At 44.0% G+C, this 25,734-nt stretch overlaps 1 protein-coding gene across 1 annotated transcript; it reads left to right on the forward strand.

Moving 5' to 3' along the window:
• The first annotated feature begins 5,535 nt into the window (after positions 1-5,535).
• On the forward strand, positions 5,536-25,430 carry LOC133379009 (vomeronasal type-2 receptor 26-like). Its single transcript, XM_061613621.1, has 7 exons — positions 5,536-5,720; positions 14,531-14,822; positions 14,928-15,224; positions 15,375-15,737; positions 22,126-22,353; positions 22,984-23,110; positions 24,520-25,430. Exons 1-7 carry the CDS (start codon positions 5,536-5,538, stop codon positions 25,428-25,430), a joined length of 2,403 nt encoding a protein of 800 aa, XP_061469605.1.
• Positions 25,431-25,734: the final 304 nt, after the last annotated feature.

Raw genomic sequence — 25,734 nt, forward strand, 5'->3', positions numbered from 1 at the left:
AGGACAGAAGGGAGGGAGGGAGGGAGGATGGAGGTCTGACAGTAAAATAATGAAATTCATTTGCCCACACAAGTGGGTTGTCTAAAGCTTTAGCTGTTGACTAATATAATACTTTAACTAGAACTTGCAGACAGAGAGAACTTTTAAAAATGGGAGTGAATGCAGACTATGGAGATATTGTGGGGGAAATGACTGAAGAGAGGTCTGCATACAGAATCCGCCTGTGCCTGGTGGTCCCGTCTGTGTGTGTGTGTGATGGATCTAATGGGAGGCCTGCGTTGGGACCAGAATCACATTATATATTTTTACAACAGGCAACATAAATCCTGGTCTTTCAGCCAGACAGTCTGAATCCAGCTTTGCCTTTCCATGTTGCTGAGTGACAGAGCATCCGCTTTGCAAGCCACAGTCCCAGGACAGTCCCCGGAATCTCCGGGTGGGGCTGGGGGGTAGTCCTGCCTGAAACAATAGGAGGCTAGATGGGCCAGCAGCCTGAGACCACATGAGGTGGATCCCTATTTTTGTGTATTAGAAGATTCAGAACAGACAAGAAAGTCCTTCTTCCCGCAGCTCAGAGTGAACCCGAGGAAATCGCTGTCATGGCCCCTTCAGAGGACTCCTCAGATGAGGATGACTCGGGAGTAACAGCAGCAGACCCAGGAGCAGCAGGAGACACGGAGGAGCCTCCTGAGAATCCAGCTCCTTCTGCCCCTCAGCTGCAGAGCACCCCAGGGACAGCAGAGGCCCTGCAGCCAGACACAGACAGTGAACAGGATACTCCCCCCTCACCTGCAGAATGTAGACAGCAGAAGGTCAGGCAGAAGAGAGGCAGGCCTGTCTCCTTAAGGCCCAAACGCTGAGGGCTCACACCTGCTGTCCATCCTGCTCTTTATAAGGCACACCTTGGCTGCAGCTTGTGGCTGACTGCAACGTCAGGCGTGGCTTTGTGTAGACCTAGTTTCCCTGCAGCATCTCTTTGACTGACCTCCTTGGCAATTGATCCCGGACCTCCACTGACCTCGCTTCTGGACTTCTGACTCGGCAAGTAAGCTTCGGATAGGCCTGGCAGATTTACAACCCGACTGCTGGCTAAGGACTTTCCTTCCCTGCCAAAGACCCAGGAATTTCCAGCCCCCCCGACACTGCTGATGCAGTGTAGAGCTGACAATCGCTCCCACAAGAGGCAGCTCTTGGCTCCAGTTCTGCCTGCTGGTGGGCTTCCTCTGGGGGCATCTGGCTGGCCACGGGGAGACCAGGAGGCTGGACAAGTGTAGGATGCTGTGGTGCAACTCCCTCCACGCTCTTCCCACCACAGCACAGTGCCCAGGACCAGGACCCCTCCCATTCCCCTCCTCCCCCTTGACCCCCTATAACATCCATTCTGCCCCCCTCTGGGTTCCCCCTGACCTGTCAGAGCTCCGGCCCATGGGCACCAACAGAGGCAAAGGGCTCCTCTTGTGCCCATTGCAGCAGCAGTTCTTCCTGGCCAAGGAGAGGGATGGATGAAGGCGGGTGAGTGCTGAGTCTCCACAGCGAGCAAGGGAATTATTCATTTATTTATTTATTATATTTATATACCGTCCCATAGCCAAAGCTCTCTGGGCGGTTTACAGTAACTAAAAACATTAAAACAAATATACAAATTTAAAAACACATAATCTAAAAACAATTTAAAACACAATTTGAAATTTTAAAACAATTTAAAATGGCATGCTAAAATGCCTGGGAGAAGAGGAAAGTCTTGACCTGGCACCGAAAAGTTAACAGTGTTCGTTCCAGGCGCACCTCGTCAATGGGATCATTCCATAATTTGGGGACCACCACTGAGAAGGCCCTCTCCCTTGTTGCCAGACTCCCAGCTTCCCTCAAAGGAGGCACCCAAAGGTGCTACTAGCACACAGGAGAGAGCCTTTTCATTATTTTAAAGGAAACAAAAGTTGAGAGTAGTCGAAAGCACACCTCAGACTTCAGGAAACCCGATTTTATTAAACTCAGAACAATGATCAGTAGGGTTCCATGGCAAGCTACCCTGATGAGAAAAGGAATCCAAGATGGATGCGAGTTTCTAAAAAAGAAAATTGTAAAGGATAATGGCAATCCTATTAAGGAATAAAGGGGAAAGAAAGGAGAAGCCAATGTGGCTTCACAGAAAACTTAGAGATGACCTTAAAGCAAAGATGGACACATACAGGAAATGGAAGGAAGGCCAGGCCACAAAGGAAGAGTAGAGACAGGTATTATGGAATTGCAGGGATGGTATCAGGAAGGCTAAAGCTGAGAATGAGCTGAGGGTAGCGAGGGATGCTAAAAGGAACAAAAAAGCTTTCTTCAGGTATGTCCACAGTAAAAGACAGAGAAAAGAAATGGTGGCACAGCTACTCAATGAGGGTGGCAAAATGATAACAGATGAGAAAGAAAAGGCAGAAGTGCTCAATTCCTACGTCAGCTCACTCTTTTCCCAAAAGAGGGTCTATGACCCTCCTGAGAAATGTGAAGTAGAAGGGTCTCTCAGGTAGATGCGATCAGGTCTCATTAGAGATGCCTGCCCTAATCCAGCCCCTTCAATCCCCCCCATGAGACACCATTTTAATTTTCCACTCAAGGGAAGGGTAGCCACTGTGGTGCCCTCCAAATGTCCTTGGACTCCAACTCCCATCAGCCCCAGCAAGCGTGGCCAATAATCAGGAATAGTCCAGCAACATACAGAGAACGTCTTGTTAACCACTCCTAACCTAAGGCTGGTTCACATTGGATGGATGCCTCATTAAAGAGTGGTGTGCCTGTGAATAAGCCATCCTCACAGGTCAAGCATATGCATATTCAGTGAGAGAACTTTTATATCACTTCACATTACCTCAAAGTTTCCAGTGTGTCAGTTAGTTCACACCCTCAGCTGTGAAGTGATATCCACGCATGTGATATACATTGCCCCAAAATGTTTAAGCAAGAAGAATGATTGCAGCTTTCTGTTGAAGCCATCCTGGTTCACAGAAACAGCCCCAGTACCTATTTTCTATGTGCAGACCCTTCACCGGGATGAGATAACACATGTTTGTGTTACCCAGCTTTGGAATGGTTTTGATTTTGGGGTAAGACCTTTGCAGGTGGAGGTTGACAAGCAGGGTTGACAGAAGTGGTGCATCAAATTGGAACCCCACCCCTACAAACACAAGGCACTGTGCACAGAACCTGGCTGGTCAAATTATTTTGACACCCGGGATGAGAAATCCCACAAGTGCCTCTATTTAATTTGTGAGGATGGGGAGGGAGAAACTGCATCCCCCCCCAAAGTGGTGGTTGGTGCCCAATGGGACCTAGAGGCAGAGAGACCCAGAGGAGGTGCAGTCAGAGCCAGTGATGGTTGGAAGTGGTGGGCTCTCCAACATTGGAAGCCTTCAAGAGGCAGCTGGACACCTACCTGTAGGGATGCTTTACCTTGGATTCCTGCATTGAGCAGGGGGCTGGGCTTGATGCCCTTATAGGCCCCTTCCAACTCTACAATTCTGTGATACGATTCTGTGAGAACCACCATCTGAAGCAGGTGGGGGTTGGGTGAGGGAGACAGGCTGAGCTTGGTATGGCAGTGCCCCATTTGCCGATGGGGCCTACATCTACTTTCCCCCTTCTTTCTCATTTGTACTGTGAAGATGGAGAAGGCCAGGGTGTGTCCTCCTTTTCTCCAAATCTTATAACACTAGGAGTCCGAGACATCCAACGAAGCTGAAACAAAGCCCTATGAGGAGAGGCTGAAAGAATTGGGCATGTTTAGCCTTGAGAAGAGAAGACTTAGGGGAGATACTGTATGATAGCACTTGAAAGGTTGTCACACAGAGGAGGGCCGGGATCTCTTCTCTATCGTCCCAGAGTGCAGGACATGGAATAATGGGCTCAAGTTGCAGGAAGCCAAATTTCAGCTGAACATCAGGAAAAACTTCCTAACTGTTAGAGCCATACGACGATGGAGCTAATTATCTAGAGAGGTAGTGGGCTCTCCAACACTGGAGGCCTTAAAGAGGCAGCTGGACAGCCATCTGTCGAGAATGCTTTGATTTGGATTCCTGCATTGAGCAGGGGGTTAGACCTGATGGCCTTATAGGCCCTTTCCAACTCTACTATTCTATGATGGCACCTCACTCCAAATCTCCTGATGACAGCTTCCGGTGGCTTCATATGGGTGTTAAATAACATGGGGAACAAGATGGAGCCCTGCCTAACACCACAGGGTAATTCCCATGGTGCTGAACAGTAGCCTCCCATAACTACTTTTTGGAAGTGGATCTGGAGATATGAGTGGAACCACTGAAGCACAGTGCCCCCAGCCCCCAGCTCCTCAAGACATTGCAGAAAGATACCTTGGTCAACAGTATCAGAAACCAGTGACAGATCAAGCAGAACGAGCAGGATCTCATTCCCCTTATCTCTCTCCTGACAAATGTCATCAACCAGGGAGACCAAGGCAGTGCCATGGCCAGGCCTGAAGCCAAACTGGAACACATCCAAATAATCTCTCTCTCTCTCTCTCCCTCCCTCTCCCTCTCTCTCTCTCTCTCTCTGTGTGTTGCAGAATGGGGCACAGCCCATCCCACATAATGCAGAGGAGGGTTCCCAAAACTATTTAGGGAATAATTATCCCTTAAGAAGAAAAGTTGAATGTGTGGAGCTTTCACACTTGGAACAAGGGTCACCTATGTGATGCCTATGGGCACAATGCTTCATTTGAGGTCTTCTTCTGCTGGCTGTGAATCCCCTGAGATCACACATACATTGCCCACTTGGGTCATGAGGTGGAGAGAGTGTTTGAAATGCACCTGGAGCTGAAGGAGGAGGTTACAAGCATGACACTCTTTCCCACTTCCTGTTTCAGCTCTATGTGCCTATCAAGTCTCAGATTAATTTCCCTGGATCAGATTTTTACCAGGATGTTGGACTAGATGGACCTTCAGAATTATTCAGCTGTAGGGTCCTTTTAATGCTCTTGTCAGGAAAGTTCGGACCAAACTGCCCCCCCCCCACTTTTTCTCATGTCAAACTTTGGAGCCGCATCTGCAATTTCACACAAACATGTTTATCTCCAGATCTGCCCCTGCCCCTAGAGAGTCACTCAGAGAGTCCAGGATGCTGGAGAGATGAACTTTCTTCCCTGTATAATGATCACAGTCATGGTGATTTATCTTCATTCTTTCCAAACCTCAAGAGATATTTCTGGAGAGTGTGTAAACATCAGAATCAAGCATAAAATGAGGTTATTTATCCCACTGTGCCTGGGGGGAAAATGTTGGCACTCAGAATATCTCCTGCTTTGTGTCAGAAAAAGAGTGACTCCAGATTCAGAGCAGGTGAAAGGGGGCCAGGAGATATTCCTGCATGAGTTGAATGGCTCTGAAGCCACCCATACTTGTAAAGCTGCTGCAGGTTGGGTCTTGCAAGTGTTTGGCTTCTTCTGTTAGCTGGCTCTGGAGGAGGACTCTCAAGACAGGTGCAGGAGGCAGAACCAGAATGATCTCCCTGCTGCTTCTGTTGCTACTTCTGCTGCTCATGCCCCATGGAGTCTGTGGGAACCTGAAGGCAAAATGCCCCTTGAATCTGATCAGAGAAGACAACGGAGCACAAAATTACTACCGACCTGGAGATTTTCTCATCAGCGGGATCATATCTCCAAAGTATTTTCTTCAGCAACTTCTGTACAACTTTTCCCAGACCCCACTAACCATGTTTCTGGAGTAAGTACTTATTTGCAGATGGACGTTACATTCCCCCTGCACTCCGGTGGTTCCACTTTACCAGGGAAGGAGCCCTTGTGTCAGGGCTTGGCACCCTGTAGTCCTGCAGATGTTGCCAGATGATAGTCCCCATCGTCTCTGGCCACTGACCACACTCCTGTCCTATTTTCTGTTTTCCTTATTCATCCCCGGTAAAACACTATCCCTCCTATTCTACTGAGTTGCCTTTTGCAGAATGTGACACCAGAATACAAATAAATTTGATCAGGGATCAAAGCCATGCACTGAATTAACTCAAGTCACACGGCTTCCTACAGGCAAGTAGATGCCAGGCTTCCCATTGGATTAGAGGGGGGAATGGGCTTCCTTCATTACCCAGAGGCTCAGGGGAAAATCCCTCTTAGCCAAATTAAACCTTCCTCCCTCCTAATCCTCTTTCCTTTTGTGTTCTGTCTTTAAATTGTAAGTCTGAGGACAGGGACTGTCTTAAAGATGACATTTATATGCTGCTCTGAGATACTTTTTTTCCCTGAAGAGCGGGATAAAATACTTGAAATAAAACAAATAAGTAAAATAATAGAGGCCAGGGCACTACCTTATTAGAAAAAAATGATGAAAACCTATTTAACCTTCTCAGTCCTTCCCAAGTTATATGCTTGGTGAGAGTCAGTCTCTCTCTCTCTTTTTTCTTGCATACTGCCACACCCACAAAGATATTCTGATCCCTTTTCTTACCTGGTCTCCCAAGCTGCATGTCAAGATGATCTTAGGGAGCAATGCATAGAATGTGGAAGTACCTGGAGCCCCAAGAGATCCCAGTGACTCCACCAAAACCTGACCTCTTAAATGTATTTTGAGCTTGCATTGACCTGCATGTGAATTGGGACGGGGTGGGGATGAGCTCTTGGGCACATGAAAGAGTTTCCTGCATCCTATGTACATGCAAATGTATAAGAGTAAATTAGAGCAACTCATTAGGTTTCATAGACCTAAAATTTACCTCAGACACGAACAGCTGAAAGGATTATTCCTGAGCAAACTTGAAATTTGGAACCTTCCTTATTACTTGTTACGCTAGTTAATACCTTCATTCCTGAGTTCAGCAAGCCAGTCCTGACCATCCTGTAACTTGGGCCCAAGGTGATGGCTGCATCGCAGAAGTCTGTGCTTTTCAGGTTCTCATGCCATGATCCATTAATATAAACCATAGAATGAAAACCCCATTTTATGTGTTCCTCCTTGCAGTTACCACCAAAAAAACTGTCCCTTTGTGTAGGCACAGGCTGTAGCTAAGTTGGCTTGGTCTTTGTGGTCTTAACACAGATGCTATCGCACAGCTTCCCCTTCTGTTCCCCAGCCTAACTGTCTAATATAAAGGTTGCAAGTGTGGTTGAAAGTGCTTATGTTAAATCTATTCTATAGTCAGCAGGAGCAAATCCACTGGGCAGTCAAACATTTGGAGAGAGGGGAGGAGAGAGTGAGTGCTCAGACTTGAGAATCAGGTGTCAATTGGAAGGGGCCTATAAGGCCATCAAGCCCAACCCCCTGCTCAATGTAGGAATCCCAATTAAACCATACCCAACAGGTGGCTGTTCAGCTGCCTCTTGAATGCCTCCAGTGTTGAAGAGCCAACCACCTATCCTTTATTCCATGTCCTGCACTCTGGGAAGATCAAAATGACATCCTGGCCCTCCTCTGTGTAGCAATCTATCAAATACTTGAAAGGTGCTCTCATATCTCCCCAGTTCTTTCAATCTCTCCTCATAGGGCTCTGTTTCTAGTTGTCTGATCATTCTCTTTGCCCTTCTCCGAACTTGTTTCAGTTTGTCTGCATCCTTCTTAAAGTGTGGTGACCAGAACTGGGCACAGTACTCAAGTTGCAGTCTAACCAGTGCTGAATAGAGGGGAACCAATGTTTCATACGATTTGGAAATTATACTTCTGTTAATGCATCCTAAAATAACATTTGCCTTTTTTGCAGCCATATCACACTGTTGGCTCATATTCAGCTTTTGATCAACAACACCTCCAAGATCCTTCTCTCATGTAGTATTGCTGAGCCAAGTATCCCTCATATTATAACTGTGCATTTCATTTCTTTTTCCTTGGTGTATAACTTTGCAATTATCCCTGTGATATTTCATCGTGTTGTTTTCAGCCCAATGCTCCAGCCTGTCAGGATCCGTTTGAACTGTTTTTCTGTCTTCCAAGATATTAGCTATCCCTCCCAATTTTATATCATTTGCAAGTTTGATAAGCATTCCTTGCACCTCCTCATCCAAGTTATTAATAAAAATGTTGAAGAGCTCTTGGCCCAGGATCGAGCCATGTGCTAACCGGCTTATTACCTCCCCCCAGTTGGAGGAGGAACCATTGATAAGCATTCTTTGCATATGATTCTGTAGCCAACTGTGGATCCACTTGATCGTTGTTCCATCCACATTTAGCTAGCTTGCCAATCTGAATATCATGGGGCACTTTGTCAAAAGCTTTCCTGAAGTCAAGATATATTATGTCCACAGCATTCCCACAGTCGAGGGAGTTTGCCCAATAAACAAGGAGATAAGATTAGTCTGGAAGGATTTGTTTTTGATAAATGCATGTTGGTTTCTAGTAAACACTGCATTGTTTTCAGGGTGCTTATAGACTGACCACTTTATAATCTGTTCCAGAATTTTCCCAGGGATCAATGTCAGGCTGACTGGTCTGTAGTTTCCAAGTTCCTCCTTTTTGAAGATAGGAACAACATTAGCTCTCCTCCAGTCATTTGGCACTACATCCATCTTCCATGATTTTGCAAAGATGATAGACAGTGGTTCCGAGAGTTTTTCAACCACTTCCTTCAATACTCTAGAATGCAGTTCATCGGGTCCTGCAGATTTGAACTGGTTCAAAGTGATTAGGTATTCTTTGACCATTTGTCTATCAGTTTCAAGCTGCAATCCTGCCCCTTCTACTTCACATTTCTCAGAAGGGTCATAGACCCTCTTTTGGGAAAAGAGTGAGCTGATGTAGGAATTGAGCACTTCTGCCTTTTCTTTCTCATCTGTTATCATTTTGCCACCCCATTGAGTAGCTGTACCACCATTTCTTTTCTTTATCTTTACTATGGATGTACTGAAGAAAGCTTTTTTGTTGCTTTTGGCATCTTTTGCTAACTTCAGCTCATTCTCAGCTTTAGCCCTCCTGATACCATCCCTGCAATTCCGTGATACCTGTCTGTACTCTTCCTTTGTGGCCTGGCCTTCCTTCCATTTCCTGTATGTGTCCATCTTTGCTTTAAGGTCATCTCTAAGTTTTCTGTGAAGCCACATTGGCTTGTCCTTTCTTTCCCCTTTATTCCTTAATCGGATTGCCATTATCCTTTACAATCTTCTTTTTTTAGAAACTCCCATCCATCTTGGATTCCTTTTCTCATCAGGGTAGCTTGCCATGGAACCCTACTGATCATTGTTCTGAGTTTAATAAAATCGGGTTTCCTGATGTCTGAGGTGTGCTTTCGACTACTCTCAGCTTTTGTCTCCTTTAAAATAATGAACTCTAGTATAGTGTGGTCACTTTCCCCCAGAATTCCTGTAACTGCCATTTCATCCACCAAGTATTCTTTATTGGTTAGAATCATGTCAAAGATAGCTGATCCTCTAGTTGCTTCCTCCACTTTCTGTAGGAGAAAGTTATCTCCAACACAAATCAGGAATTTCTTAGAGGGAGCATGTTGGACAGAATTTCTCTCCCAACAGATATTGGGGCAATTGAAGTCCCCCATTACTACTACATCATGCTTCCTTGAAATATTGACAATTTGCTTTGCAAAAGTTTCATCCTCATCTTCTCCTTGATTGGGTGGTTGGCATTAGACTCCAACTACCATGTTCCTTTTATTCCTTGCCCCATTTATTTTACTTTCGGTGGAGCTAAAAAGCTCATCCTCCTATATTTCTGTACAGGGATATCTATTTTTAACATATAGTGTGACTGCCTCCCTTTTTATTCCTTCTGTTCTTTTTGAACAAGTTATATCCTTCAGTTGCTGTATTCCACTCATGGGAGTCATCCCACCAAGTTTCAGTGACACCTATCAGGTTGTATTTCGTCTCCTGTATTAAGAGTTCAAGTTTGTCCTGTTTGTTTCCCATACTCTGGGCATTATTATACAGACATCAGATACCATTTGATTTATGGTCTGGCTTCCTCCCTACAATTTTATGAACACTATTACTGGGCCCCATTAGAGCCGTGTCCTCGTTTCCTCTTACTGTGCACAAGCCTTTGTTAGTCGTTACCTCCAAGTTTATGTCTCCCTCCTTCTTAGGATTCAGTTTAAAGCTCTCTTAATGACAGTGGCCAAACACATTCTTCCCAATCCTTACGAGGTGCAACCCATCACTTGCGAGCAGTTCATCTTCCAGGAAGCATAGCCCATGATCCCAGAATCCAAATTTCTTGTGTCGGCACCACTTTTATAGACAGTCATTCACCCAGAGTATTTTCCTTTCCCTTTCCACTCCTCATCTAAGGGCTCATACAGACGACTGCAAAAGGTGTGACACGCCCGCTATGTGTGTTCATTATTTTTCGGTCGTCCAAATGACGTCTCACGCTGTTACACATTTTCACGGGTTAAATCTGCTCCTTGCAATACTGGCAAAAATGCGATTTGCTGTTTAAAATCGGGAATAATCCGCTGTGCCTTCAGGAGGTAGGATGCAATACCGCAGACTTTACAGCTGATGGGTGGTTCTTGGGTGTTTCCCCTTGCCCCTTCTCCTCGTTCCAGACAATCCCATGTCTGCACTTTTGCACATGTGTGAGAATAAGCCCGGGAAAATTGAACCAATCATCGCAATGGTGGGGTGTTGGGGGGGCCCCTGCAACTACTGCGCAGATGCATTTTATTTTTTGCCAGCCTGCAAACTGGGCGGCCGCTCTGGGTGAGATCTGCAATGCACAGCAAGCGAGAAAGGGGCTGCTGGTCGGTTTCATGCCAGCCTCTGGAAAGTTTTGTCAATTTCATTCTACTTGCTGGGTTTTTTGTTTCAAATCATTTCGCCGCCAGAAGGAAAGGGAGAAGGAGGGGTGTGTGACACATTTCTTGCTTTTTTGGAGAAATAAGTGCAATTGCTAGCGTGTGCATGTCCTTAAATATCCATAAAGGCAGAAGAGCATACATAAGCGTAATATCGCAAACACAAACAAGAAAGAAAACAGGTTTCAAATGGGTAGACCTGGTGGCCTGGTCTACCCATTGAGATGCATAGACTTTCCAGACGCCAGGTCTACCCATTGAAATGCCAGATCTACTCATTGAAATGCATTGGCTGTTGTGACGCCCGGTCTACCCATTGAGACGCATGGGCTTTTCTGCCCCCAGTTCTACCCGTTGAAAGTAATGGGCATTCCCTGCCCTGCATATGACTGGTTTGCTACAGCATCTCTGCCACCTGGAACTATAGAGACTGGAGAACCATACAGCAAGAAACGTGTCACCCCCCTCCCTCTCCCTTTCCTTCCCACAGCGAAATGATTTGAAACAAAAAAACCAGCGAGTAGAATGAAATTGACAAAGCTTTCCAGAGGCCCCCCCTCCTTCTCCCTTTCCTTCCACAGCGAGAACTCCTTTACAGCCATATTCTGCTTCGTTGCAAAGGGGGAGAGTAGCATACGTCATTTTTTTGCTGACCGATTGGTTGATAGGGGGAGGTTTTAGAGGCAGAGCTTGGAAAAAGTGAAAAGAATGTAGGGGTCTTACTGCCGCGTGCGCGGGTGCAAAAAAGCATTTTTTTTTAATTGGGAAAGAGCGAACTAAAAGGCAAAGTGAGGACTATCAGATGACAAACCAAATATGGAAACCGTGGATTATCCCGCTCCGTTTGGATAAGCGCTAAGTAGCAGAAGGATGGACGAGAAAACTATCTTGGCCCCAAAATCCTCGAGTTTCCTTCCCAGACCTTCAAAGTCAGATGCAATTTCTCCGTAGCTCAGCTTGGCAGTATCATTCGTTCCCACATGGATGAGAAGAAAGGGATATCTGTCAATGGGCTTTATGATCAATGGCAACCATTCTGCCACATCTCTAATCCATCCTCCAGGGAGGCAGCATACCTGGCGAGTCCATGGATCTTCTCTGCATACTTGGGTTTCAATCCTGTGCAGTAGGGAGTCTCCTATCACTACTACTCTTCTCTTGATGTTGTTGTTGTGGGGTGTGGTTTCATTGCCTCAGCTTGACTGAGCTTCAGCCTCTCACTTGCTATCATGTGGGGTCTCCTGTAACTCTTCCCCGGCAGGCTGTTTTCTAGTCTCATCCTCAGGGGCCTGGAAGTGGTTCAGTAGTTCCACTAGTGAAGAGTGTCTTCTAGCTCTTCCACTCCTGTCACCCTTTTCCATGGAGTTTCCTCCACTTCGTCATTGTTCTCCACAACAGTCTCCTCTACTGCTTCAACACGCTGTTCAGCATTCTATGTAAGAACTCTTCATCTTCTCTTATACCACCTCCTTCCCTACACACCTTCTCAGGTTATGAGATCAGGAGAGGAGGCCATTTTGGAAGCTTTGCCACCCTCAGTAGCTCAGGGGAGTGGCACTCTCTGTGGAGGCCCCTAAGTTGTGGAAATCCCTCCCCCACCAAAGTGTGTCTGGTAATTTCGCTGTACAGTTTTAGGTGAATGCTGAAGACATACCTCTTTGCCATGGCATTTGACACCTGAGATGCTTATTTTTAGGACCCATCCTAGTTATGCATTTTAGACTATTTTGAAATGGTTTTTAATGTATTTTAATATTGTTGTAACCCATCTTGGGACCATTGGGTGAAGGATGGGTAATAGTAGCAGTAGTAGCGTCTGGTGGCCATCCAGATGTTGCTGGACTACATCTCCTGTCATCCCTGACCATTGGCCATGTTGGCTGGGGCTTATGGGAGTAGGAATCTAGCAACAACTGAAGGGCCGCAGGATCCCACCCCTGTCCTCTCTTCTGCTTCCCTGGGCATCCCTGGTGAAATAACACCCATACTATGCTGCTGTGTTACCTTTTGAAGAATGTAAAGGAATCTGTTCAGGGATCAAACCTTTCCTTTTAGGTCACGTCTTTTTAAATCTTAAGACTGAGGACAGGGACTGTCTTAACAATGTGAGATGCTCTGGGAGACTTTTTTGGTTGTTGGGTGGGATGAAAAATGCTTTAAATAAAATACAGGCCAGTGGACTTCCTCATTAGCAGAGTCAGAGTTCGAAAATTTGATGGACAACGTTTTTCATACAAACCCTTCATTCCAGCAGGATTCATTCATAAGAAAAGATGGATTGATATGTTTAGTGTTTCCACACCTGCCTGCACTGAAATTGCTCCTAGAACATCCCCAATTTTCTAATCCCCATTAGTGGTCACTTCATGCAAAACATTTCCCCTGCTTGACCCCTCTGTTACCTTTTGAAGAAGTGTTGGGGACTTCATGAACATGGAGACAGCATCTGATTCACTGATGACTGGATAATTAGGGGATTCCAGCATCATTTCCACCCAAAGAACAGCCTCTTTGCTTAGGCACAGGCTGCAGCTCAGATGGGTCTTCCTTAGTGGTCTAAACAGAAATGGCAGTGCACAGCTTCCCCCTCTGTCCCCAGCATAAATGCCTAATATAAAGGTAGCAAGTATGTTTGAATGGCATTTATTCTATAGTATGTAGAACCAAATCCATCTCACAATTGAGTGTTTGGAGAGAGTGGAGGGGAGAGTGAGTGCTCAGGCAGTGCCTGTTTGGCAGAAAAATCAGGGTGTTAGTTTCAAGTATTTTCTGCTGATATTTTGGAGGGCATCAGATTTATGGCACTGCTATTGCAATCAGACTGAGGAGAGAACAGTTCCTTCTTTCAGGCTTGAAGTCCCTTTGGCTTTGCTTCACTGAAGGGCAAGACTGTTTGTAGCTAGCCAGGCTTGAAGTGGTCTTTGTTGACCTACAGTGCAATCCTAATCATGTCTGCTGGAAAGTAAGCCCTACTGATGTGTGTATGTGGAATTGCAATTGCAGCTTTCCCCCCCTTTTTTGAGAATAGCTTGAGCTCTGAGTTTCATCAAAGGAGCATTTATGCACCTCCTTTGAAGCAGCCAAGACCACTGAAGCAACTGCAGCCTATGCAGAAATTTCCTTATACTCCCAACATACACTAAGATCAACATCAAAGGCCCTCCTCCAGGGTGCCTACTGTGAGGGAAGCTCGGAGTCTCGCAACAAGGCAGAGGGCCTTCTCAGTGGTGGCCCCCAAATTATGGAATGATCTTCCTGACAAGGTGCGCCTGGTGCCAACACTGTTATCTTTCCAGCTCCAGGGCAAGACTTTCCTCTTCTCCCAGGCATTTTAGCATGTGTTTTAAATTGTTTTTAATATTTTTTAAATTGTGTTTTGTGTTTTAAAATTTGTAAATTTGTTTTTATTGTTTTTAATTGCTGTAAACCACCCAGAGAGGTTCGGCTATGGGCCGGTATATAAATGTAATAAACAAACAAACAAATACATTATTTATATACAAGAGGTTGTGTGCTTCTCTTCTGCAATGGAGTGTCCATCTCCCCATTTTTATTCTGAAGGGGAAATGGATTTTTACCTGGCAACAAGGATATGTCTCTATTCACCCTGCCCCCAGCACAAGCATACAGACCATTATTTGGGGATCAGCTACTGTTAGATTTATATTGCCTGGAAAGATCCTTAGACTGATAAAAGAAATAATGTGTTAATTGAATTGACATTTTTATTTTTTTGAATAGTGAATAGTAATTTCACACATTTTAACTGGTTTATTTTTTGCAGTGTACTACATCCAAAGATCTGGCACATCTTGTCCTTCCTATTCAGCATCCAGGAGATCAACCAGGATCCCAGGCTCTTACCCAACATCTCCCTGGGCTACAACCTTTATGAGACTTTTTTTGAAGCAAGGATGACCTATGATGCCATGATAGACCTGCTTGCAGGCGGGGGAAGCAATATTCCAAACTATAACTGTGGAAAGCAGAACAAGTTGCTGGCTGTTCTTGAAGGGGCCAATTCCATAATCTCGAAAGAGATTTCAACCATGTCAGGCTTGTACAAAATCCCACAGGTGTGAAGGGGGAGCCATGGAGGGACTGAGGAGAATTTCAGCTGCATAAAATTCCTGTTTCTGTTCTGGGGGCCTGAAACCAAAATCTCTCTCTTTCCTCACTAGATCAGTTATGGCTTTAATGCTCAGGTTCTTGATGATAAAACCCAGTTCCCTTTTGTCTACCGGACGGTCCCTAAAGAAAAAATCCAGTACTTAGGGATTGTCAAGTTGCTCCTGCATTTTGGATGGACGTGGATTGGCCTCTTAGCTCCAGACAATGACAATGGAGAAAAGTTCTTCAGTACTCTGACACCTCTGATGCTTAGCAGTGGAATCTGTGTTGCCTTTTCACAAAGATTGCATGAAAAGAATTTTTTTGAAACTCCCGGCCTGAATGAAGCAGTTGAAATATGGAGACAAGTCAGTGTAATTATTTATTATGAATACCCTCATTCTGCAATGGTTGTACTTAGGTCACTACAAAGAATACTTGAGCATAAAAATCAGGCAACAGTCCTTATTACAATAAATTTTCAGGACATCAACATGAATTTGAATTTTCTTCCTCAGAAATTCAAGTACATCCATGGTTCTCTGTCCTTTGTCATGAAGTCCCAAATAAGAACAAAACAGAACTACTATAGGTCAGATTCACCTGCTCTTGAACAGTTTTGGAAGAAAGCATTTTACTGTTCATATTTAAAGCACGTGTTGTCTGTCAGAGGTTGGCAAAGGTGCACAGAGAAGGAGAACTTGGAATCTCTGCCCCAAGAGGAGCTGGAGAGAGTCCTGTCTCAAGACAGCTACAGAACCTACTTCAGTGTCCAAACCATAGCGCAGGCCTTAAATGCTGCATATTCACCCAAATCCAAGTGGATGTTGATGGTGGGTGGAGGAGACAGGGTGGAATCTCCAAGGCTGCAGCCATGGCAGGTATTCCTTGTCCTTTTTTCAAACTGCTGCCCATTGTCCTACCTGTGGCATCGAATTTAGCAATGAGACAAAACATGAAGGGCGAGGGAATGCTGTCTTTTATTTACACCGCACTACCATTCTTCCTGCCCATCAGCACAGAAGCCCTGCTCTGGAGACAGCCTTGCTTCTCCCATCATAGTGCTTGGGGTGGGATCACACACCATGAAAGGAAAACGCTGAGGCTGCTTAGCTCTCTCAGTCTTGTAATTCTCCAAGCAGAATGCTCTTAAGACTAGCAGCTGTAGCAAATCTTGCCTCTTAAGCCTTATCTGCTTCTCTTCCATTTCTCTATAATTGTTCATAACTCTGTGTGTGTGTGTGTGTGTGTGTGTGTGTGTGTTACTGTAGTTTTTTGAAAGTTGCCAAGCTTACATTTTCTTTCCACAAACCCTCATTTGCTGTTCGGTTATACTTACTTCCCCCAATTTACTGCTCTGCAGATTTGGCAATCTGCTTGCAGCAGAATTCTTTTTTTTTTTTTTTAAGGAAGCAACAGAGCTACCCTATAACTAGTTGTGTTTATGCTACATTTATATTACCTTGAATTTCAGATTTCATTTACTAGCAGCCATTTCAGCCTTTTAAAAATGATTTTTATTTTCCAAACAGCCCAATATTCTAATTATTGTTAATTTTCTGTCACTGCTGTTTTAGCACTAGGGTTTCCAGGTCAGAAGATTTCCAAACCCTGAGAGTTCAGAGGCAGGCCCTCGTGATGTCATGGGATGGGCCCTCGTGATGCCATTAAGCATGATAAGCATCAGCCACAGTTGCTTGGAGCATACCAGTCCAGAAAAAAAATTCTCAGGTTGGAAATTATGCTAGCAGTCTTAGCTACATGAGGGTGTTCACACCTGCTTAGGGAGACTGAGTAGGGAACATTAAATCTAGCCTACTTGCTTCTGGCAAGAAGGATTTAAGTGCCTCAGACTAGGCCAGTCACCATAAGGCCATTGTAGGAAAAAGGGAGCCTAGTGTTCTCAGGATGTTAGATGGGAGGACTCAGGAGTAAAGATGCATGCCTCAGAAAGCTGCAATTCTAAGCACACTTATTAAGGGACTAAGAGCCATAGAACTCAACAGGATTAACTGAGTAGATATGGTTAGATTGTGCCCCTCGTAAGTCTTGACTAGGGATCCACTGCAAAGATATCCATACCAAAGTAGGGTTGGCAACCCCCTGCCTGGAACGTCCTGCCCCTGCCTTTTAATATGGGTGCTCCGAACTTCTTTACACATTTGACGCTTCACTGCAGAGAGAGGTTTGAGCAATGAGTAAGAGTTTAAAAGATTCTCTACCCTTTTCTGCCTACCCTGTGAGCTGCTCTAAACTCACTTTGACAGCCAGTCCAATTCTAGTGAGTAATAACTGACGGAGAGAAAACATACGTGGTTTGGTCTACCTTCACAGGCAGAGCTTGGAAAAGTTACTTTTTTGAACTACAACTCCCATCAGCCCAATCCAGTGGCCATGCTGGCTGGGGCTGATGGGAGTTGTAGTTCAAAAAAGTAACTTTTCCAAGCTCTGTTCACAGGCAGCAGACTGTGAATAACAGCAGTTGAAGCCACACTTCCCAATATGTGAATTCCCCTTTACCACTATTAGGCAAGAAACAAACCTTCATGCACCCAACAAGGTGCGCCATCAGTGGGCTTAAGGGGCTTGAGCAGAGCACAGAGAACCACTGTTGTTGCTTCTATGGATATAAGGGTGTGAGGTCAGAGGTAAATGAAATGCAAATAGAAAAAGGGAAAGACAGTGATGATTTCCTAAATGTAATATCATACCAACTACAACAAGATTCCTATGAGTAAGACAGAAAACTCAGCATCCCACAAGAAATCAAGGTTCCTAACCAAAACTAAAAACAACAACCTGGCAGCCAGGCAGCCAAGGTCACAGAAATCCCCATGCAGCACAACCTGACTGTGCAGAATGCTGTGGCATGACTGCTAACATAAATGAGACTTATCGGCACATCATACCTCTTCTCTGAAATCTGCACTGGTTGACAGTTTGCTCCCAGGCCAAGTTCAAGGTGTGGTTTTCTTGATGTTATGGGTTCCACATAGTACTTCTTCTGCTCTTGTAAGAAATCAGTCCTTTAGTGTGGCAGCACCTATCCTTTGGAACTCCCTGCCTATTGACATTGGACAGATACCTTCATTGTACTCTTTATGGCACCTGCTAAAAACATTTTTGTTCAAGCAAGCCTATCCAGGCATGTAGAAGCTATTATATTTTTAATCTGTTTTTAAATCATTGTTGGTTTTATTATTTTGAATGTTTTTAAATACTGACTTTAACTGTTTTTCCAATAATTTCATTGTTTTTATTTCTTCTGTAAACTGCTTTGAGGTTTTTTTATACAATAAATCAGTATATAAATGTTGTAAATAAAATACATAAATAAATTTTGGAGTCACTGTGGCCCTTTAGGAACAAAGGAATCTGCCTTATATCGACTCAGGCCATTTGGTACCTTTTCACTCAGTACTGGTGACATAGACTAGCATTGGCTCTCCAGGATACAAGGCAATAGTCTTTTCCAGAACTTGAATTTTGGACCTTTCAGTGCAAAGAGTATGGCCTACCACTGAGCTATAGCCCTTCACCTGTTTAAAAACTATCTTTTAAAATTGTTGTTTTCAATTCACTAATGAATGCACAGCACACCTAGGGTAGATCCACACCATTCATATAAAGCACATTCAACACACACATTTGAAGCATATGAATCCCACCACAGAATCCTGGGAACTGTAGTTTGTTGAGGGTGGTGGGAACTATAATTGTGCTGGGAAACTACACTTCCCAGGATTCTTTGAAGGAAGTAATGTACTTTAAATGTGAGTTGGATGACTTTACACATATTGCGTGGATCTAGTTAATAAACTTGGCCTGCATGTAAATCATTTTAATTTGCTGTTTCTTAAAAAAAAACACAGAAATCGGCTACGAAGTTTACTGGGTGACCATGGACTGCTCACCATCTCTCAGCCTAATCTGCCCCTCAGAGTAAAAACCACAGAGGGGGACCATGTCCACCCCAAAGAAGAAGGGCCACCTTAAAATGTAGAGGAAATAATAATGTACAACCATAGTGTGAAATCAGATACTTATTGGGGCATAGCATGAAGAAACATTTATATAAGCATGACTGCCAGAAATGTTTATTATTTGCACAACCTGTAAATATATTTTAGTGCAATCCTATGCATGTCTACTTAGAAGCAAGTCCCAATGTCTTCCATGGGACTTACTCAAACAAGGAAGTATACACAGGACTGCACCCTCAAGTGATAAGAAACAGCACTCACCCAACCCAATATTCAGAATCATTCCACTTTCAGTTGTTTCGCAATTTTTTCATAATTGTTTTATGATTATTGAATTTTAAATGGATTTATTTCTTCTTGTGAGCTGCCTTGGTTTCCAACACTACTTCACAGGGTTATTGGGAAAATTCCATATGCATATACACTGGAGATGAAAAAATACAATATACTTACAACCCACATAACAGGATTTTTTCCCAAATCTGTTGGTCAATATAAAATCGGTACTAGTTTCCTACAAAAAAGCAGTGACACCTAGGTAAGTTTGCTTTAGGTTTGCTAAGTAAATTGCTTTTAAAAATAGGATTGGAGGGCAAGAGAAAGATTTACAACATAAACACAATCCTTTGCAATGTTCACTCAAATTCCCATTAATTTACAGCACAATTCTCACAATATCTACTAAAAGAATAAATCTCACTGAATTCAATGGGGTTTAATCCTGTATCTGGGATTAGCATTGCAGCTTTACTCCCAGAAAAGCGAGTACAGGATTAAAATTTCATATTCAGAAGGTTTTAAAAACAAGCCATGAATTAGACAAAGCAATTGCCCTCTTCAACAGCCCAGGAAAATTTAAATAAGTTGCATGTACACTTCTTTTAAATTTCTGTTCAAAAATTATTTGAAAGATAAAATTTATAATATACTATTTTTGCAAATCATTTAAAAAACCCTGCATTGGCACTTTTATTATAACTCAAATTGTTTACAGTAAACAACTACCCTGTGGTTTTTTGTTCTATACCTTCTGACCTGCACACAGAGAGAAAGCTATAAACCAAGAAAAGACAACAGTTTTCTGGCCCTGCAATGAGTTCTAGCTATTGCCAGAAGGTCAACAAATCCCATGTCAATCACAACTCTGACTTCACTTATTGGCTACAAACCTAAAAGGCTCGGTTTAGAGCAGCCAGCCAGAGCTCATTTAACAGATGTTGGAGGAGGAGGCTGACGTTTTGTTGTCTGGAGATTGGGGTGTCTCACCTGGAGACCAAGAGAGGACCCCAAAAATCTGGAGTCTCCAGGTGGAACCTGGCACCCTAATTAGCACTACAGTTCATAAAATTCATCCATAAAATTTTTCTTTTGTTGATTACTTGTCTCAGAGTTTATGCTCTCCATAAGCCATATGAAGCATTCAGCTTGTGTGATATATCCTTGGAGGATACATAGTATTACTATTACCAAACCAGCTAAACCTTTTAGGCATTTCTTACCTTAGCATTGGCAAGACTGAATGAGCACTCAAAGTCTTTAATCTGTTTTCAAAAAAAGAAACTTCAAAGGTGGCTAACGTGTAAACTCCTGTGGCTACCCACCTGATATTTGGAAGGGGTAATTGCCTCTTTAAGGACCACCATGTCACCAGATTGGATGGCTCTACATGCATATATTATTTCCATGGTGCTGCCCACCTGTACCTGCTTGATGCTGCCAACCAGTGCCTAGTGATTCACATGGATGGTCTGCCTTCAAGTCGATTCTGACTTATGGTGACCCTATAAATAGGGTTTTCATGGTAAGCAGTATTCAGAGGTGGTTTCCCATTGCCTTTCTCTGAGGCTGAGAGGCAGTGACCAGCCCAAGGTCACCCAATGAGCTTCAGGGCTGTCTGGGGATTCAAACCCTGGTCTCCCAGGTCATAGTCCAACACCTTAACCACCACACCACACTGGTTCTCATAGTGATTCACAAACCTAATTTAATTAAAAAACATAGGAGATCTGGCATGACTGAGCAGTCAAACAGTTTTTTTAAAAAAATGGAAAAAGGAAAATTTAAAGGGGGCTAGCATGAAATCTACTGGAGCTACCCAGATGAAATTTGGCAGGATTAATCCCCTCCATCGAGACTACTATCTCCCCACATTTCATGTCACTGTGTAAAAAAAGAACTTTATTTCCATTTTACTTTTAAACCTTTAAAAATGTAGAGGAGGGTAACATGAAAACGCCTATAGCTATCCACCCAATATTTCACAGGATTAATTCTCTCTCGGGACTACCAAGTCCCAACATTTTGTGTCCCTATGTCAAAAACCAAGAAGCTCATGGCTGGTTTTGTTTTGTAATGAAAGTGAATGGGATTTCTTGATATTTGTAATACCTGGGTGTATAGATTGCTGCTAAGATGACGGTAGAAGCAAAAGCTATGGGTGATAGAGCCTCACCACTGTTGGCTTTTATGTGGTGATTCCAGGGACTATAATGCACGAGAATGCTCGTAAAATACGGGGGAGCCCTCATCCCTTCCTTCTATGCTGCCTCCCTCGTTATTTGACCTGGACTCGGAAGCTAGCTATTGGTATGACCCAGGGACACGATTTGATATTCCATCTACGCTAGGCTGCCGCCACTGCCGCCGCTGCCTCTCGCAGTGGAGGGTGCCGAGCTGGGCTGGAGCCAGATAGGGACTGTGGCTTCTTGGCAGACCTGATGCTTTGGCCTGTCCTTGGAAGATGCCATTTTTGCTGTGAAGATCTTTCGACGTCTTCCGAGAGCTGGGAAGCACCCCTGCAGTTGCTGCCGTCTTACCATCTGGCTTTTGTCCACTCTGCCTTGATATCGGCTGTGCTTACATCTTGGCTCTTTGTGAGTAAACCTTTGAATCTGCCTCCTTGATTCCATGGCATCGATCCTTAAAGTTTGCAGTGGCCCACAGCTGGGGCTAGTACACTGGATCTGAACTGGAAAGGGTACAAATATGTCTGGACCAAATCAGGAATTATATGTATTTCAAAATTGAAGCCACAGATTGGGTTGGGTGGTCTGTGCACAGCCCTATAGTTTATTATATTTTCTACTACTTCTGATCTTATTCTAAACCACCGCGCTATCTTCTAAGAGAGGTGGTGTATAAAAGTTTTAATCAATAAAATTGAATGTCTGAATAGGTTTTATAATCTGAATGATATGTGAATTGGCTCCAATTCATAAGAGCTGAAAGGGAGCAAGGTAGAGCTATCCAACATGGTTTGTTAATGCTGTTTTCCATGTCATTCCAGCTTCACTCTTTCTTGAGAGAAATCCAGTTTTCAAATGCTTCCATAGGTGGACTCCAATTTGATGAGAATGGGGATCTGACAGGCCACTATGATATTGAGAATTGGGTGATGTTTCCAAATAAGTCTCATGACAGAGTGAAAATTGGGAGTGTGGAGAGAGAGGCATCTACTGACATAAAGTTCACCATTAACTCAGAAGCCATTGCGTGGCCCATGTTATTTAACAAGGTAGGGGGCATTTTATTGCACATGTTACATTTGTTAAGGATTAATGATTTGTTGGATAAATCACAGCCAACTTCAACTGAAATCCTTGGCATGCTTACCAGGGAGTAAGTCCCACTGAATATAGGGCAGGGATGCGAGGTGGCAGCCCAGAAATTCACCCTCGTATAGAGATGATGGGAATTGAGGAGCTTCTTGTATCTGCAGATGGTCCCCATGCATTTTTTCAAGCTTGGAAATCCAGAGGTCACAGCAGAGCCAGCCACGAGGGGTGGCTATTGGCTCTAGCAGTTCAGAAGGACCACCTAACGAGCCCGACGCAGCTGTACTGCTTACTGCCCTTGTTACCACAGGATGTTGGACAGATTTTGGTTTCCAAATGCAGTGAATGTCCTCCATTTTAGTTTATCCAAAATGTCATCACCTGCCTCACAGACCTATGAAATAAAACCATTAAAATGAGGCATAAATACATGATAATCCATTCATCAAACCTTAATTCACCAATGTCCATTTCAGTGAGATTTTCCCCAGTACAAAGGTGTGGAGGTCACTTACGGTCAGTGGGACAAGAAGACACAAATACTCCTAACGCTTTCCCCTTGATGCACCTTCTTCTCTCATTCTGGCTAGACCGTGCCTCACTCCAGGTGTACTGAAATCTGTCGCCCTGGATACAAGAAGGTGGTTCAAGAAGGAGAGCCGGTTTGCTGTTACGCTTGTGCTCCTTGTGCAAAAGGGACCATCTCCACTCAGGAAGGTGGGTGAGTCCTAGGGAGAGGGAATTCCTTGGGACCAAATATGCTGGGCAAAGATTCACTCAGAGACACTTTCTGTGGTGATCTGAGAGACATTTCTGAATATAGTTCCTGTCTTGGCCTCTGCTTTTAATCACCTTCATTAAAATTACAATGAAGACACCAGGAATACCTCACTGGGGAGCATAGTAAGTTGTGGCCAGACTGATGAAGTAGTTGGAGTTTTGGCTTTGGACTGAGGAGTACCAAGTTCACATCTCTGCTCAGGGACAAGGGAGAGTCCTGACTCAGGCCATTCACTACTATTCAGCCTGACATACCTAAAAGTTGTGAATAAAAAGTAAGATAACCACATGCATGGTAAGCTGAACTCCTTGAAGTAAGAGTGCAATTCAACTGTAACCCACACATGTGTTTTTTCTATCCTTGTCTCATTTTCTCCTAAGTAATGGTGAGCTTAACCCACCTTCCACTTCCAGATTTGAACAACACAGTTTCCTTTCTGTGCACCAAGCTAAGAAACTGCTTCATCTTGCCCTGTGTGGTTTCCTCTGGAATGTCTCACAGAGGCATATTTCCTGCCCCTGTTTTCTGAATGCATTTCTTGTGTGATGAGGCCATGGACTGAAGTGTCTCCTCTGCTGGAGAAAGCCAGTGTGGTTTCTAGAGTGTTGCAATAGGACCTGGGAGACCAGGGTTCAAATCCCCACTCTGCCATGAAGCTCATTGGGTAACACACTCTCATCCTAATCTATCTCACAAGGTTGCTTTAAATACCTTGAGTGCCTCCTCTATGTACTTAGAGGAGTGGCAGCATAGAAGGGTAAAGATTAAATAAGTAAATGAACAAGGGATGGGTGAGAATTTTTTCAATTCCGAATCAGATTCTCAATTTCCAAAACATTATAATAACCGAAACACAACCATGTTTTGAAATTTGCCCTTGTTCAAAATTTGTGTTGCAGTTCGCCAACCCGTGTTTACAAAAATGCTTCTATTAGGAAAAAGTGTGCATGGAAATGAATATATGAGTGAAAAATAAATTGCGAAAATGCAATATATGAGAAGCAATGGCTTGCAAAAATGTATGCAGTACTAAAAATGTCTTTAAAGATGTATTTCTTAGGAGAAATTCCCCCAAATCACTGGAGAAATCTCACGTTTTTTTAAAAAAAATAAAATCACAAATTGCTGCAAAAATGTGAACTAAATTTAAGATTGGAAAAATGAGAAACGGAGAGAACTGAGACTGACAGATCTTCCCATTACTAAAATGAATAATTTGCCCTTCCCTAACACACATTCTTATTTCTTGACTTCTCCCACATCAGCATCTTTTCCCCAAATCTAGAAGAACACAGATAATTATGGATGTAAGTCATGCTGAAGCCATTCTGTTTCTCCTTTGCAGATGCAGACCATTGCATGAAATGTCCAGATGATCAACATCCAAACACAGAGCAAGATCAATGTATCCCAAAGACTACCACCTTCCTGGCTTATGAAGAACCTTTGGGGATCATCTTAGCTTCCATTTCCCTATTCTTGTCTTTAACCACAGGCCTTGTTTTAGGAATCTTCATCAAATTCCTAGAAACTCCCATAGTCAAAGCCAACAACCGGGACCTCTCCTTCATCCTCCTCATCTCCCTCCTGCTTTCCTTTCTGTCCTCCTTCCTGTTCATGGGCCGGCCAAGGAAAGCTACCTGCCTTCTCCGACAAACAGCCTTCAGTATCATCTTCTCAGTTGCTGTCTCTTCTGTGCTGGCAAAAACCATCACTGTGGTGCTGGCCTTCCTGGCCACAAAACCAGGGAACAAGGTGAGAAGATGGCTGGGGAAGAGTCTGGCCAACTCCATTGTCATTTCCTGTTCCAGTGTCCAGGTTGTCATCTGCAGTATCTGGCTGGGGATCTCTCCCCCATTCCCTGAATCTGATATGCACTCCCAGGCTAGAGAGATCATCCTGCAATGCAACGAAGGGTCTGTTGCCATGTTTTATGTTGCCCTTGGCTACATGGGCTTCCTGGCTGCCATCTGCTTCACGGTGGCTTTCCTAGCCAGGAAGCTGCCTGGGGCTTTCAATGAAGCCAAGCTGATCACCTTCAGCATGCTGGTCTTCTGCAGTGCTTGGGTGTCCTTTGTGCCCACCTATCTGAGTATGAAGGGGAAATACATGGTAGCCGTGCAGGTCTTCTCTATCTTGGCCTCCAGCACTGGGCTTCTGGGCTGCATCTTCATGCCCAAGTGTTACATTATTGTACTCAGGCCTGATCTGAATACAAAGGAGTACCTGACCACAAAAACGAAAGATGGCATCTGATTTTTAAAATCAGTTTCGAGAATTGATGTTCACTACCATAGTAATGATAGTCACATATTTATCTTGGGAATTTAGACCTAAATCTCTCTTCATTTTGCAGAAATCATGAATGAATCACAAAATAAGGACTGCAGTGAGCTTAATGTTTTACGTGCAGTGCTTTATCACAACATGATCAACCACACTTGTCTGAATGCAGATGTTAGCCATCTGGGGTCACCCTGACTGGCTTTCACAGTTTTATTTCCTAGCAAATGCACACACACACACTCCACACACGTGTGGTCTGTTAACATCTTCATCA

This window comes from Rhineura floridana, chromosome 3, assembly GCF_030035675.1.
Source record: "Rhineura floridana isolate rRhiFlo1 chromosome 3, rRhiFlo1.hap2, whole genome shotgun sequence".
NCBI classification, from domain to species: domain Eukaryota; kingdom Metazoa; phylum Chordata; class Lepidosauria; order Squamata; family Rhineuridae; genus Rhineura; species Rhineura floridana.

Bases quoted from the DNA above. Each gene is read 5' to 3' on its own strand.
- LOC133379009 (XM_061613621.1), top strand. From the start codon at position 5,536: ATGCCCCATGGAGTCTGTGGGAACCTGAAGGCAAAATGCCCCTTGAAT. The intron at 5,721-14,530 runs GTAAGTACTTAT...TATTTTTTGCAG, and splicing joins CCACTAACCATGTTTCTGGA to TGTACTACATCCAAAGATCT. The intron at 15,225-15,374 runs GTCAGTGTAATT...TTTCTTCCTCAG, and splicing joins CAGTTGAAATATGGAGACAA to AAATTCAAGTACATCCATGG.